We start from the raw sequence: 17,225 nt of genomic DNA, 5'->3' as shown, positions 1-17,225 counted from the left end.
TCCTGCTGCTCCCCTCCTCTTCTCCTCTCCCCTGTGACTCATGTGGGTGTTGGGCTGAAATAGTTTGGTGTAGTTTTACATTCCTTATATAGCCTCTGAGGATCGAGGAGAGGCTAAAGGCTTGCCTGTGTCACACGCAGCAGCATCAGAAGAGGAGGGGGTGTTAAAGTTTGCCAGCCGAGGCAGAAACCGCTTGCCCCAGCTCACTGACTTGCTAGCTTTCTCCCAGGTTTGGGCTACAAGCCGGCCCTCGAGGATAAGGTAGGTGAAGAACAATGGCACCTGGTGCAGTTGAGGAAGAGGAGGAGAAGGAGGGGTGAGGGCTTGGGGTCAGGGGTCAGGTCACAGTGACAGCCAGAGACATAGCTCGACTCGTAAAGCAGCCTGAGGTCTTTCAGGTGACCTTATAAAGAGCCCTGTCATTAAATATCATTAGTAGAATCTGCAGGAACTGTTTCATGCTGGTGGGATGTTTGAAAAGGAGGACCAACTGTGTGAAATAATACAAACGTTAGGAAAAGTATAAATGTTGACGGATTTACGAGTTGTCTATTTTCATCCAGCTGCTTTGAGAAGCCAGTGTAGTTTCTTGAAGCCAGAGGGACATTCAAATGCGTTGATAAATGCTCTGTGGAAAGATTTGCATGACAATTTAACCAAAGGTGGAGTGGTCTGCTTTCACTGTCCTGCTGGAAATGAGGGTTAAACCTAAACCAGTCAAAGAAATACTTAAATAGACAACACAACATGTTTTTTTTTCTTAACTTTCCCAACAGTTTGTGCTCTTAGAAACACAATGAATGCCATTTTACTGTCTTGTGGGGGTGGAATGTGTTTTCGTGTTGGGAACAAAGCCACACAATCAGCAGCGGAGATACTTGGACAAAGCAGGAAGCAACGAATGGCTTTTCAAACCTTTTCCTGGTTTTCTTTTAAATTTGAACATTTCCTTTTTCTTCCTCAAGGCTATGAACATGTACACTGTCACCCTCAGTGGCCCAGCACCTTGGGGCTTCAGGCTGCAGGGAGGAAAGGACTTCAGCATGCCCCTCACTGTGTCAAGGGTAAGAAACACATTATTATAATCAGCTTAGTACTGCACAGAGTTTGTGTTCAGTGACTTCTTGGTAATTCTCTTAATTATATGCATAAAACCTTCTATTTGAAGGTTTAGCTGATTAACATGGATTTTTCTGGCGATAACAACAAGCAGTGACCCCTGCTTTAGTGTTGTCTGCAAACTGTGACATATTTTCACCTTACTCCAATTTCTCATGTTGTATACAGTATTCTAAACCACAAGCGGCCGGTCCTTACACGTTTACACCAAATGGTAAATGGACTGTACTTATATAGGACCTTTCTATTTCATCAAGATACTCAAAACTCTTTACAACACAATCTGTGCCTCATTTACCCGTTCATACAGCACTCCACTAGATCTCTACAAAGAATAATCTGAATCTGTAAAGAACAATCAGTGCTTTATCACATTCATACACCGATGGGTAGGCATTTCGCAATAAACAATAAATCAATTAATCGCACGATAAATGAAAATTATCAACCTCATTTTCATTTATCGGCTTTATCCTTTCGTATCTCTCTCTTTCTACTGAAGACACTGGACGACAAAAGGCTCAACTCCGGTGCTCTTCACTGACCCCTCCCTTTCTCTTTTTTCTTTAAAATCCCTTTTAACGATCCAAAAATCACGTTTTTGGATCGTTAAAAGCAGTTAAGCTGAGAAGCTAAGCTACGAGCTAAGCTAACAGGCCGACCTCGGGGAAAAAAACCTCCGTCTTGTTGTTTCCAAAATTCACGGTTGAAACCCGTGCCTTCCTGTAAAAAGTTTTTCTCTGCAAAAAGAAGCTGAGAACTTGTTTACTGATTTTTTATTAAAAGCTTTGTGTGAAAAATGCTATGCTAAAGAGCTCAAATCACACCGAGCGTCCGTCATTTTGAGAATCGAAGAGAGAGCCCATGTCATGTCAAGAGGCCTCCCTCCCATTTTTCTTAAGGAGACACGCTGTTCGCTTCCTCACTATCCGTCCTTCGGTTCAAACGGTCTTATACTGCCATCTGGTGGTCGAAAAAGATACTACATGCAAAACAAATAAACATTTCTTCTTAAATTTGACAGTAATTTCCAACACATTGAACATTATTATTGATATTGTTTATCTTATTTATTTATATATTGTATTGTTTATTAACATTTAGGAATTTTTGTGTGAATTCTTTTTTTATCTTTTTATCTGTTGCTGCTGTTACACTTGGATTTCTCATCTGTGGGACAATAAAGGCTGTTTCTATTCTATTCTATTCTATTCTATTCTATTCTATTCTGTAATTACTAATTATTGTCAAATTTCAAACAATATTATTGTTTATCGCAATAATTTCAGAGACAATTAATCGCCCAGCAAAATTTGTTATGGTGACCATCTTACCGATGGGACACACATTGAAGGCAATGAAGGGTTCAGTATCTTGCCCGGGGAGACTTCAACATGACACTCATTTGTCCAAAAATACTTCCCCCTCTTCGCGTTAGCTCACCTCTTTTACCTCAGATTTCATTTTTATAAACTGTGGTCTCTGTTTACCAGATCTCCAACCTTTTTTTTTTTCCAGGCCTTATAAGCTCAATGCTGCTTTGCCCCTACAAACATACAGGCTCACACTCGCAGCCCACGAGTGCACACACATAAAATAATTCCTGCGCTGCAGCCAACTGTATCTCTGATACTCACTGATATTCAGATGGAAGATCAGCTTTGTTGGGTTTGCGATGTTTCCTTTTACCAAGCTGACAGAAAGTCAGTTTTTGACCCTACATGTTGAAGCTCACTTTTCTGTAGTCAGAATAGAAACAAATCCCAGCAGTCAAATACTGTATTACGTGTTGCTTTGATTAATTTGGCACACAGCGTCTACAGTCTGTTGCAAGTAGCATCACATCATGGTGTGTGTTTAGCTGATGAAATCCTGTGGCGATGGCAGCAGTTATCCCCGTCCGTGTCTGTACACGTCTTACATTTGCTCTGCTCCCTGGACGGCGTCTCACTGAGAAGCACAGTGTTCCTCCTTTGGATGTGTGACAACAAAGATCTTCCTTCATCTACAAAATGCCAAACAGTTCCACAAACATTATTTGATAAATGACCCCAGGCAGAAACAGAAATATTTAGGGGGTGGGCAGAGATGCTGGTTTAGATATTTTTCAGTCTGGACAGGCAAGTTTGCACTTCAGGGTGAATATCAATGGATTTGTCTGTTAGACAAGGTTATACTCCCAAACTACGACTGTAGGAGATTCATTCACTGATGGTAAAATGTTTAATAGTTTTAGCTTTTTACCATCATCTCCAAGTGTTGCAGACCTATAAACTAGGGTTGCACCGATAAATTGGCCGACCGATTTATCGGCTCCGATTTCCTTAATTTTGGGAAATTGGCCAATACTTGCATGAGAAACCAATTTTACAGACTTTTAAATTTTAACTAGGGATGCACCGATCTACATTTTTTTTGCTTCCGATCTGATCCCTAAATCTGGATATCGGCCGATGCCGATCCAGTTCCGATATCATGATCATTATTGATTTTATATGAGGCTGTAATAATCTCCTCTCAAGTACAATTTGTACAAATATATGCATGCATGTCCAAAAAGGCAACTTGAGGTAAGTTTTATTAATTTTGGATAAGTTTTAAAGTTATAATTAAATTCTGCTAACACAAAACATGTTTTTTTTTTATTCCTAGCTTTAAAGTGAATATTAAAGTGATTAATTTAAGTGATTGTTTAAAGTTATTATTATTTTTTTTTTAAATAAGGGGCAGATATAAGAATTCTTTTCTTCTTTCTGCACTCTTTTCATTCATTGTTTTCTTTTTGATTTTTTTTTGTTTATTTTGTTTCTTTTAAATTAATGAATGAATAAAATAAAATAAAATGTTAAATGGCTTCAAACACCTGCTAAGTTCGTGGCATAAACCAACACAAACATGTTCCTGTTTTTAGTATTTTACATCACTTTATAATGTCGCTGTTTTTTTTTTATATATATATAATTTTCTTGGAATTTTTCAAATGTGAAAATGTTTTTTTTATGATTGTCTACAGTTGTACTGATAAACATCTCCTGGAGGGTAAACTATATCTTGGCTTCAAATATCAAGCTGTGAAATCTTTCGTTTTCTACAAGTGACAGTGGTTGGTCATGAATCATGATGAAGTTCAACAACTTCTCTGTAAACATTTGAGCTCCGTGGCTTCAGTGATGTCTTCTTCTTGTTCAATCCGAAGCAAGGAGTCTGATTTCGGTCAGCCGCGCTCAGTCTGTCCCTCCTCAGAGACGGGCAGAGTTAGCGGGGCAGATTGGGCGCGGCTGCCCGGGGTCGAGTTGCCTGTTTCGGGTTGAGCAAGAGCAGCGCCCCGCTGAAGCCACGGAGCTCGAATGTCCAATGTAAAAGTAACTTTACCGCGGTTTAATGTGGCGCTATGGCTCTGCAGACATTGCATGTTGCTGTCTTGCTTTGTGGTGTTTCTTGTGTAAAATACTTCCACACAGCGGACATGTTTAGATGAGAAGTTGGTTAGCCGTTAGCCACAGTGATGCTAACTCAGTCCTCACGTTGTAGTTGGCTGCAAACTATGAAATGGATTTCCTGAATGTGAGGCGGGGTTCTGGGCTCATGAGACACGCCGCCGTTCAGGAAATCCATTCCATAGTTTGAAGCCAACATGCATCATGGATCGGAAATCGCTGCAGGTTGGGTCTGAATCCGATACGTAAATTATGCTGGTATCGGAGGCTGATACAGATACCGGATCAGATCGGTCCCATCCAAAATTTTAACAACAATTGCCTAAACTTCATTTATATTTCAGAGCACTACCTCATGGCCAGTTAAGCAAGTTTGTATTGTTTCTAGGATATTGTTCAAGGGTATGTTTTTCCATAAAATAATATTGGAAAATTGAAGGTGCATAACACCTGACAGTGTCGCTCATAAAACAAAATCGGAATCGGCAGGTCAGACTTTTTAGAAATCGGTGATCGACCAGAAAACCACAATCGGTGCACCCCTACTATAAACCGTTCACCATCTTGGATAAAAGGAAACAAATCAAAGTGAAAACTATACTTCGAAGTTTAAATCTGCGTCACTTCAGTCAGTTCTTTATTTGTTTTCGTCTTGATTGCTGTAAAAGAAAGGACAGTGAATTTCCACAGTTACAGAGGATAAAAACAGCCAGACAAGGGTAAATAATCCTCAGTTAAATGGTACACGAAGAACAATCTGGTCTGTACTACTAGGGCTTACATTAGATGAGCGTATGAGATAAGAATCTTAATGAAGACTGTAAGTTAAAAGTCATTACAACATGAAGAACATATGGGGAGACAGAAGATAAGGCTTTTAGTGCCTCAGCGAGACAAAGCGATAGCGAGCTGTAGCTTCTGAAAGTTCAGAGTTTTTAGATGATGATTAGCACTGTTTGAAAATGGACATGAAAGACGGTAGCTTGTAAAGCCACAAATTTATAATTTGTCTTCTGTTGGATGGACTGCAAGGTTTTCTGATGAACTCTGCGTATCAGTTGATTTACAAATGCTCTCGTTTCCCTTTTCTCCATCTGCGAGCTCGGGGAGCCATGCTTTCTCAGCATTCCAGAGATTTTTCTCATATCCACCCCACCTCGTCCAACAGTCAATGCCCTTTGTCTCCCCTCTGCATCCGTCTCCTCCACGCACACTTTTCTTATCCACACGATGAACTCCTCCACTCTCAGAGGAATGGTCTCCTAGTGAGATCAGAAGAATGATGACCAGCGCTTTTAACTCACAGCGAATGGGAATGGAAGAATAAATTTTGAGGGCTTAGGAGGATATGTTTTCAGTCACGATCTGGAAAAGGTTCACAGCTTTTGATTTAATATGTTCTACATTGGAACTGGCTGCTTTTCTGTATTTTAAACATAAAATCGAAGCGGTGGTCACACAGCATTTAGGATGAAAGCAAATTGTGATCCCAAAGGCTGCTGCCCCACAGCTCCGTGTTTTTGCTCTACTAGCAATATTACATGACGTCTCATCAAGGACACCTTGTAGGATACTTCCAGCTTTCCAGCTCTGACAAGAGGTTAGATTTTATGCCATGATAATGAGACAGGTTGGTTCGACATGAGTTGTTTACAGCTCTGCAGGCATTTTGATCAGCGTAGATAATTTTGTGTTACTTGGGATTTAAAGAGACTCCAGCTATTTTGCATCACATGTTCCATAAACGTGTCAAGACTCACAAGAGAGAGGTTAAAATATTCTCACGTGCAGTCGTTATTACAGCACTCCTCATAAAACATGCAGTCCTCAACTTTTTTTACGGTGCAGTTTGACGTTACTACTGCATCGATAAATGCTGAATGAAGCTTCTGTTGCTCTCTGCAACTTTAGATTGTAAAGCTGGATGCTGCCGTGTTTGGTAGTTTTTCTAATAATATATATTCCATGATGGATGTTTCGGTTTGAATGCAATATTTGCAATTAATGACGCTGAACACAACTAAAATATCAAGACCGTGCCACTAAAATACCATAACAAAGTGGAAGCACCATATCAAAGAGCAAGTCAATTTTGGAAACATTTGGATAGTAAACCGAAAGTTAAATGTTATATAAGTTAACTATACATGTGTAACAATGAAGAAGTACTGCAGCATCTAAAAAAACTAAACAAAAACACATCCAACCTAGAAAAGCCTTATGATGTTATTTTGCTCTATTTTTTTCTAAAATATCATACACTATGGTACTGTTTCTAATTGACTTAAAGGGATAGTTCAGATTGTTTAAAGTTGGGCTTAGTGGAAAGATTAGGAACAATTAATGTGTTACCTGTTGTAGTTAGCTCCTTGAATGATCTCAGCTTGGAGTAGAGCTGTCATTTCTAAACAGAGTCCGAAGCCTGGCCATAATAATATGCTTAATGTGCGGGCCGGGCCGGTCTCGGGCTTTGATACGGTTTTACAAATCAAACAGCACAAATAAAACTAAATAAGAATGGACAATATAAAATTGTGTTAATCTGCTTGTAGAGGAGGAGGCAGTAAGTTTACTATGATGAAAGGATGAGGAAAGAAAGAAGAGTGCAGCAGTTAATCAGACTGTGAAGAGAGTAGCGCAGGCGCATTAGCAATAATTGCGCATGTCGGCTCGTGCTTCTATGATGCGGTTTTACGAATCATACAGCACAAAGAAAATTAAATAAGAATGCACAAAATAAAATTGTTTTTATCTACTTGTTGAGGAGGAAGAAGGTCCAACCGGCCGGTTGAAAGAGGTAAAAAAATGTTCAGTTAAGCTCAGATGGATCAGCTGATCACCGGCCGCGCGCGTCTCCAAACCTGTCATCTGCGGTGAAGGAAGTAGCAGCATCTACAAAAGCTGAAGCGAGCAGAGTGTTCAATTAAAATAGCCTTGTTTATTATTTTTCCAAATAATTTTTCTTTAAAATATTTTTGTTCATTTGTGCCTATCTTTAGAGTTGATTTGTTTAGGCTATTTGTTTTATATGTTATTATCCATTTGGTGAAACAAGAAATCTGATATCTTCCTTTCTTTGAAATATGTTTTTAAATTATCATGTCAAACTGATTTGCTTACAAAAGCAGTAAAAGCTTAATTAAAAAAGTATATATTTTTTGAGTTTAGGCCTGTAATTACAGTTAATCTACAGGGTACAGGTTGGGTTTGGAAAATATGATAGGAGTTCAAGCCGGACCGGGCCGGATTTTTTAGGCCCGAATGCAACTCTAGCTTGGAGAAACCAAGTTTAAACCTCACCGAACAGACATACCAACACCTAGTCTGAGCCGTGCCAAGACCAAAATAAATTGGTTCTCGTGGAGGGCAATACATCAAAAGTTTACAGATTACAATTTATTTTCTTACTGGAAATCACACAAACCACAATATTATCACAATTCCATCCATCCATCCATTCATCCATCCTTACCTGCTTCTTCCTTTTTGGGTCGCGGGGTTTACTGGTGCCCATATCCAGCAATCACTGTATGAGAGGTGGGGGGACACCCTGGACAGGTCTCCAGTCCATCACAGGGACACGTGGAGACAAACGAGACAAACAATCATTCACTCTCTCACTCACACCTAGGGACAATTTAGAGTTACCAATCAGTCTAACATGCATGATTTTGGTCTGTGGGAGGAAACTGGAGTACCCAGAGAAAACTCATGCATGCACGGAGAGAACATGCAAACTCCACCCCAGCTGGGATTCGATCCGGCGACCTTTTCGCTGAGAGGCAACAGCTCTGCCAACTGAGCCACCGTGCCACTTCTCTTATCGCAATTTAAAAAAACAAAAAACAAAAAAAACACACAATTTTTTAAGTACTTTGCAAGTTCCTGAACAGCGCAACCAAATTATTTCCCTTTAAAAAAAAATCAAGCCCTAAATAAAATAACAGAACATTTAGTGCAAATAACATTTTTGAACAAGTTTTATTTAGTTTGTGCTATTTTACCAACTTGCCAAGTAACAGCCAAACTACTACAGGCAAATTACGAAATTTTACCAACTTGTCTCAAGTACGAAAGACATTTCACACGTATGTTGCTTCAGCCTCTACTGAAGATACTACAATCACTCTGCAGTGACAGATCATTGGCAAATTACTGTATAATCTATCACATTCTAATAGTCACCATCCCTAGTTTATGTCATCTCAAAAATGTTATACTGATTTATGCAAAGGCAATTAAAAAAAACCTTTACATCACCATCAGTTTTGCATTAGTCAGTTATATTATATTTCTACTATAAGTTCTTCAGCATCATAAATGTTGCAATTATTTGTGCTTGTAAACCACACTAGCTTTCTATGCAAAAATCATGTAACATAACATTTACAACAATTTATGATTCATAAAAAGCATTTTAATGAACGGTTATAAAATCTTTAAGTCAAGTCAAATCAACTTTATTGTCATTTGCATCACATGTGGTACATGAGGTGGAACAAAATTATGTACACAGTGTCTCAGTTATCCCCAAAATAGCAAAATATAAGTATAAAAAGAAACAGTAAATAAGGACCTAAGATATATATTAAGATATATGCTAAACAAACACCAAACTGTACGATAAAAGATCTAAGATATACACTAAACATTAATAATGTAAAACAATACGGCGTAACAACAGCAGTCCGAACATGAGGCTGTGGTGAGCTGATGGGCATGAATGAATACAGTAGCATGAGAAAATCTGCAGCATGGATAATCAGCAGCATGAGATCTGCAGCATGGATAATCAGCAGCATGAGATCTGCAGCATGGATAATCAGCAGCACAGACAAGTCACATATCACCAATTAAAGTGTCATTAAAGAATGAGAAAAAAGTGTAATTAAAGTAGTTTTTATTTTTTCTTACAGTGATTATCATGGTTAGGGATTTATGAGTCTAACAGCTTCAGGGTAGAAGCTGTTCCTCAGTCTAGTTGTTCTGCACTTAATGCTCTGCAAACTTCTGCTTGAGGGGAGTGGGGCAAAAAGTGTGTGTGCAGGGTGAGTGGGGTCCTTCATGATGCAGGTGTCCCTCTTCCTACATCTGGAGGTGTAGATGTCTGTGATGGTGGGGAGGCTGACTCCAAAAGTCTTCTGTGCAGCATTCACCACTCTCTGCAAAGCTTTTCTTTCTGCTGCTGTGCAGCCTCCATGCCACACGTTGATGCTGGAGCACATGATGCTCTCCACTGCACACCTGTAGAAGGAGGTGAGGACTGAGCTTCCCAGCTCGCCTCAGCTGCCTGAGGCAGTAGAGTTGCTGATAAGATTGAAGATTATCGGTAAGATTGCAGTTATTTCAAGATGACAGCAATCCACTTTGGTCTTGGCCTCACTCAAACTAGTCATTAGCCTATCAATCTCGTCAGAATTTAACACCATTTCTTCAAAGCAAGGACATTCAAAGAGCTATCTGTGGGTAGGATATTAATTCATAAACATTCTTCAAAACCCTACTTCTAAACATCTGAACTATTGCTTTGATTATAGTGGTGAGCTTTAGTTGCTTTATTCATGCAAGACTAAAGTATGATGAGTGTATATTATCAGTGACATAAAAAGATGTATTCTTATTGGTTTAAAAGTATCTTTGGTCTTATGTTTTTGTGTCGGCAAGTTAAATATGTTCTAAATATGAGAGATCAGAAGTTGAGGTGTTCTCAGTAAACCCCACATTGACCAGTAAAAAAAACTGTCAGTGGGACTCTGATTTAGTACTTGACTGGACTGGCACATCCCTAGTTTGGACATTAGGTTAATCACATTCATTTTATCAACATGTTGGATACATCTGATTGTGTCCACTTGAGTTCCTGTCTATCACGTTTTCTTCTTCATTCTGCTTCTAGAGAACAAACAGGAACCATTGGAGGCAATCGTGTTTCAGTTGAGTGTATTTCATAGAGTTGAGAGAAGTCTTAACAAAATATCTGGCACCGATCTCATGCCATTGTGTGTTATTGTGCTGCAACGTAGCTCCTAAGCATCACCTGGTTTCTATTAACAAACACGCCACACAGCTGACGCCAAACTTTCGGAGAAACTTAAAGTGATGTCACACCAGTAAACAAGCAGAGGGATTTCTAACAGCCTCTCCGGTTCACAGCTGGATGTGTAGCAGAATCTTATGTTTCTGTTCCTTTCTGTGTTTCTCTCAGACGTGAACGCCATCTGTTGCTTCATTTCTGGCTTTCTGTCTCAAACACACCAACCGTGAGAAAGGCGGCCTCGTTGGAGGGTTTGTTTTAATAATTCAGTGTATTCTGATAGATAGGCCACGGGGGCTTTTCTTCTCTGCAGATATGATTTGTGTTGTGGGCAGTGTTTTAAGGTTAGTTAGTGTTGGGTGTTCCACTGCAGTCTTTATGGAGGCACAGGGGGAATCTCATACTTGCAGGTTAGGTTTTCCATTTCTCAGAGTGATATTTATGGCTTTGCATCAGCTGTGCCATGTGAGTGATGTAAGGACAGACAGTCTCTCAGCCCCCAAATAGCCCTGGAAAGAATAAAATTGAGATGGTGCAAAGTAACACTGCCAGTATATGAACAGCTGTTGATAAACTTTGGTGCATTATTACCAATTTCAAGCACAGCCTGCAGAGAATCGGAATGAGGCCCTGGCTCACCTGTGTTGTTACTTTAAAGGTGCCTGTAGTGTGATGCATTCAGAAAGGTTGGCTAAATCTTTGAAATGTGATAGTATACTAAAATGGTTCTGCTGCTGCACTCTGCCAAAACGTTTTGAACTGTTAGGCCAACCACTCAGATCCACGAAGACAAGGATAGCCCTATACAAGAAACGTATCAAATGGCACACCATTAATTGTGTTTTCATGACTAATATCCACACAAAGTTATGTTAAACATGCAACGCTTGCACGTTTGGAAGTCGTCTTTGTAACACGCCTAAGCAGCAGTGTTAAATCCCTGGTAATTGTGACCCACACTAAAGAGTGTTGCAAGAACAAGCGCATGTTTTCCCTGTATTGATGCGAGGCGGAGAGGACGAGGCAGGTTTAGGATTTCTGTCCGCCCCTTACCCACCAAAGGTCTGAGCGCAGCAACTTTAACTGCTGCCTTCTCAAGTGAGAGCAGCTGCAGCCTGAACCTGAGCCAGAAACCCAGGTGTCTGTGTCCATCAATACAACCCCCCCCACACACGCTCATGTAATTCACAAGTCTGCAGCCCGAGAGCTGTATATTCTTCATTTTTAAACCCTTTAAAAGATTTGGATGTCAGCAGTGCAATGAAAAGAGACCATGCTTGAGTGTTCACCTAACCTTTAGCATTTGGGTGCATGAAATTATGTATAAAGGGAATGAGAGTTGAACCAGACATCACCCCCAAACAATTGCTAGTCCAGGTGTTTGATTTTGCCTTTACTTATCTACTTCACCATGCCACTCATTTAAAGTATTTTTTATTTGGTCTGGAAGTTGGAATTTCTGAGTTCCACGTTGAAAGACCCCATCCTTTTCCAACCCAAAATGTGAAATATAATTCGGGTAGATGGAGATTTTTCACCAAACCCAACCTCAAAATCCAACGGTGCTGTATCGTAGAAGAAATGCAGTGATAGCTGCAATAATAACCTTTTTATGTTCACCTGCGTTGGTTTCTATCTCATTAAATCAGTTGCAGAGATAGTGCTGTACATCTTCTGTTAGTGAACATGTCGCTGCAGCGTTTGAATGCACAAAACAGACAAAAAAAAAACATGGTGCTATCACACTAACACTGATATCTTGTATTGACAATAATCCTTTGCACGGCAATGAGAAAATCCTACAGGGTTTTCACGTTGCAGCTGAAACATGGGGAAGTGGGGTGTGACATTATTCCCATAGGTCTGACTTTTACAGTAGATGGGATGACTTAATGTCTGTCTCACGGATAAATTGGAATAACTACAATCACAGAATGAGCTGTCATGATCTCCGCGCTCTCTGCCACCTGCTGGCACTGTCGGCCACGCCCACTTCTCAGCTTCAGAGCGGAGATCATGATAGGCTGCAGGAGGAAGCTTCGGGCTGCACACTGGTGCAGCAGGTGCTAAATAATTAAAAATAATTTATTTTAAATAAAAAATCCATGCCAATCATGTGGCTTATCCACCAATCAGCCAGTTGTGTGTCATGTCCAATCTTACTTTGAAAAACTGCAAAAGAGTGAGTCCGTGAAGCGCGAGTTAGCGAGGGACTACCGTTTATCTAAAAATTAGCAAAACAATGGATACAACTTAAATTTCTTTTCTGTTTCCAAGCCAAAAAATCCATTGTGATAATAAGATAACTTATTAACTTATAGTAACCAACAGCTAACGGCTAATAGTGGCTAACAAAACAAAATAAAAATAAGTGGCTGACAAAATCATCACATGGTGAATCAGTGACATGCTTCCGGCATGAAATCTTCTGTCATGTGTGCTCTTTTTCACCGAAGCAAAGGAGCTCTTCTGCACGGAAACACCCTTTTTATCAATTCAGTCCAGTTTCTGGACACTGCTAGTCCATTGTAACTTGTAGCCAACGCTTGAGCTGTGTATTGCTGTATCCTTCAATGTATTCCAAGTCGATTTTGGCCTCGGGGACGTCATATTAATTTAAGTTTACATGAGCAAAAGCGTTGGAGGTAGCCATCATGCATGAGATCTGCCGTGTTCTTTGCCTGACATCAGGGATTGGGGATTCCCTACAATTCTTGTGACATCAACCCTGATCAACGCGAATCCAATAGCTTCCTCTGAAATGTTTCAACTTGGCTGTAAAACAAATGTTAATTAAAATACTCTGAGTCGTGCATTTCTTCAGGTTTTCCACTTTGGCATGTTTTCAAATGTCTAAAACATTTGTCTTCTGTTCCAGGTAGTTTTGTTCTTCCTGAGTTGTCATCAGTTTACAATGCATGTGCGTTACGTCTACTCGTGCAAACGTCTGTTTTTAATATTGGAAACAAAGCAACAAGTGTGAAATCTTAGCAGGGACTTGGTGTCAAATGAGTGACTGCACTGCTGAGTCCCCTGAGCTTTTGATGAACTAACATTTGTTAATGTCTGTGACATCGGAGTAATTTGATATTTTTTCTGCCATAAATTCTGGCTCCTGTTCACTTTCTGATGCTGAACACTTTGTTCTCTAGTTATGAGTATTAAATTGACACAAGTCTCGGGTTTCCTTAAGCTGCACAGGTAAGCTGACTAAGTCCTTACCATTCACGATCTGGCGTCTCTGATCTGTTTATTGGAGGAAGTAAAGAACATGACAGACTGGGTTATATGTTCACACGCACAGTCATCAGTGGATGGCATGTTCTTCCAGATGTAACGAGACTTTGACCCCTGTCTTCAGCTCTGACTAATTTACTCGCAGCCTGTCTGACATGATCACATGATCTGATGATGTCATTCTGTTGTCAGCCAGTGACTTACCTGTCAGAGAGGAAACGGGGTAGATGACTGGGTTCTGTAAATTATGTGACTAATGGGAACATCTGGGCCTTGTTTGCAGCTATCAGACATTTCTCTTCCAGTCCGGAGTCACATCTGCAGTAAATCATGTGCTGTCGACTAATGACATCATGATGACCTTATAATGGCTGTTCCCGGTGCTGCTGAACGAAGGCACAGACAGACTCGTCAGGTTAATTATTAGGTGTGAACAGACGTTACACCAGGAACAAAGCAAGCACGACTTTTAGAGCGCTTCGATGTTTGAGCTCCTGCAAGAAGATAGCATGGTGATGGATGATTTAAACTTTTTAAACATGATTTTTATATTTTTTTAGACCTGATAATTGGACAAAATATTCTTCTCTGTTGGTTCAACTACTTTTGAACTTTTTGACATTTGTAACGTTTTTCTTCTCAAAAGTGAATCAGTATGATTATCAACATTATACCTCTAAGTAACTCTCAAATGATTGGGAACATGCTGGGATTTGAGCACGAATGTTAAATAACTATAAATAAATCATTTTGAGACAAATGCTTGAAACACCTGTAAAGTTTTTTTGTCCATTTTATACTTTCATCAATAATTTGGCCCAAAACATGTACCTATAAGGGTAAAATACACTGTAAAAATTGAGGTTTTATTATTTATCTTAGGCTCATTTAAAAAAATCCATCACTTAAGAAATATTTAAATATTTTAAGAAATGTATTAATTTTGTTGTATTGGTTGGTAGTTTGACTGTAAAGCATTTTGGTCAACCTCAGTTGGTTTTAAATGTGATAAATAAATAAAATTGACATTGACTTCTAATATTGACTTATTTCTAAGCATGTTTAAGTTATAAATATTAATAAATCCTCATTAACTGTTCAATAGGAAATATGCGACCCTTGCTATCCAAATCAGTCAAAATGAACTCAGGCTGCAAAACCAGAAATATAATTTTTTGTAGTAATTGAGATTTGTGGAAAAGTTAGTCCTTAAAGACACCATCGAGCAATCTTAGTAACTAAAAACTGAATATAATCTTCATAATCTATGTTTCAGTGTAAGTTTTGTAAGTGGTATATGTAAAAAATAATTATTTTAATTTCAATCCTTTTAATTTCTTTTAAAATTGATGAATTTTCTCTATTTGGCATCATTGTGGAGCTTCCTTTTTTTAAAAATATAGGGCTGGAATTTGTGACTACAGACAAATACAAAAAAACAAGTTTTCAAACTGGAGCTCTTCTTACCAAAACAAGCTTATTGACAAATAATAAATAGCCAAATTTCAACAAACTATGTAACATTTAGAAGCTTTGAGATGGATAATTTAGAAATAATTTAAACTCAGTATTGAAAATTTCTTTATTAAGACTCATTTAGCCAGGTCATGTGTTTTACTAAAATAATCTGCTTGTTGAAGACTGGAATATTTATAAAAAACAATCCAATAATTTAATCCAAGAGTTTTTGTGGTAGTTTTTAGATTAAAGTAACACAAGCGGTATTAATTATTAAATTTGGTTGTAAGAGTATTCAGATATATGTTGAAATAAAGAAATACATTTTGCTTGGGCACAATCTTATTTCTCTTAAGTGTTGTAAAAGCATATTAAAATTTGGACTTTAACTTATTTTATGTTTAAATGATTAAAACATGGTCGGCGGTGGGATTTTTGACGACACTAAAGTTGCACCTCAGCCTCTTTAAAAACAGGTTTTATTTAATCCTCCTATAATTTCCCGTTAAACCTTTTCATATAACCTCCGACTGACTTCCCGTGTTTTTTCCGCAGCTTACTCCGGGTGGAAAGGCAGCTCAGGCCGGAGTTGGGGTGGGAGACTGGGTGGTCTCCATCAGTGACACCAACGCTGAAGAAATGACCCATGTGGAAGCACAAAACAAGATTAGAGCGGCGACAGACTCCCTGACCCTCAGCCTCAGCAGGTAGGTTGTCTGGCAGTGTGTGAAGCAACAAAATTGTACTTTTATCTCATGCACGCAGGAGCATAAATCCCTGCAGTGCAATACTTTCCTTCATTTTCATTTGGACAAGATGAGATATCATAAAGTCCTTGAAATACTCCCTTATATGACAGATGGTTGCAAAACACATTATCATCGCAGAGTCCATTTTCATTTCGCCCACGGCAAAGAGTGGTTTTAGTTCAAATTCAGTTTTACTTCACAACTTAAAAAGTGTTAATTTCTGTCAGAATGTTGATTTTTTTTTTTTTTGGTCTTTATTCTCGTGCTTTTTTGACAGCAGATTATTTACATGTCTGCTAAACAGAATTCAGTGAAATGAGCCAAAACAAAGAGTGTTCTCTCATTTTGTGAATTTATTTACAAAGCTGCGGTGCACACACTGAATCCTTTGAACTCACGACACTTATTCTCCTCTGCATGCATACCAACCGGTGTTAGCTAGAAACCCTGGCCTTTATTCCTTTCACATGAGCCAGTCTCAGAGGAACCCTGGGTACTTTTCATTGAGCCTCAACTCCAAAATGAAAGCAAAGACATTTCCCTCTGATTAAAGCCGTCTGTCTTTCTTTCTGGGCCAGGAGATCTTTTAATTAGCACTGAGTCGCCCTCCTACAAGCAGCACTTATACCTGCTCAAATACGTCCTGCCAGAGTTTCTTGACAAAGTGTCTCTGAACAATAGAAAAAAAATGGGCTTGATTATTAAAAGAAAAAGAGATTTCAAACCCAGAGACAGTAAAAAAAAATAAATAAAAAAAAAGGAGATATCGACTTGCAAAGTAATAAAGATGAGCTTTCTGCTGCCGTGGGACTCATTTTGATTTTTTGATCCTCATAAGTAATAGGAGTAAAGCTGCGTTATCTCGTTCACCTCATTGTTGCCTGCCAGGAGACTTCACTTTTTAATTTCTTACACATCTTCTTTGTTCACTTAGTTTAAGTTGCAGGATATTTGAAGTCTTTCAGAAAGCAGAGTTGTTGCAGAGTTAAATAGTCTGAGATTCAGGTTTGATCAGGGCAGCTATGCGTTCTCATGTCATCGATTTCACTTAGAAATTTAGTGAACGGAGAGTTCTGATCTTTTGAAGTGGGGTCCTGTGGAAACACAATGAATATTTAATATCTTACCTGCTGTAGATAGAGCTTCAGGCCCTGTACACACGTAGCCTGGTGTTTGAAAAAACGAATATCC

At 39.0% G+C, this 17,225-nt stretch overlaps 1 protein-coding gene across 1 annotated transcript in view; it reads left to right on the top strand.

The window, feature by feature from the left end:
• LOC119408530 (PDZ and LIM domain protein 7) overlaps positions 1 to 17,225 on the top strand; it is a gene marked incomplete in the record, with an annotated part of 41,450 nt that overhangs the window by 2,233 nt on the left and 21,992 nt on the right. Inside the window, 2 exon segments of the mRNA XM_037675367.1 lie at positions 966 to 1,064; positions 15,841 to 15,992. Of these exon segments, the coding sequence (XP_037531295.1) occupies positions 966 to 1,064; positions 15,841 to 15,992 (251 nt within the window).

The sequence above is a fragment of the Nematolebias whitei genome, chromosome 4, assembly GCF_014905685.2.
Source record: "Nematolebias whitei isolate Nwh7 chromosome 4, NemWhi1, whole genome shotgun sequence".
Lineage (NCBI taxonomy): Eukaryota > Metazoa > Chordata > Actinopteri > Cyprinodontiformes > Rivulidae > Nematolebias > Nematolebias whitei.
The sequence above is the reverse complement of the archived record's forward strand: the minus strand, read 5'-3'. Positions and strand labels throughout refer to the sequence as shown.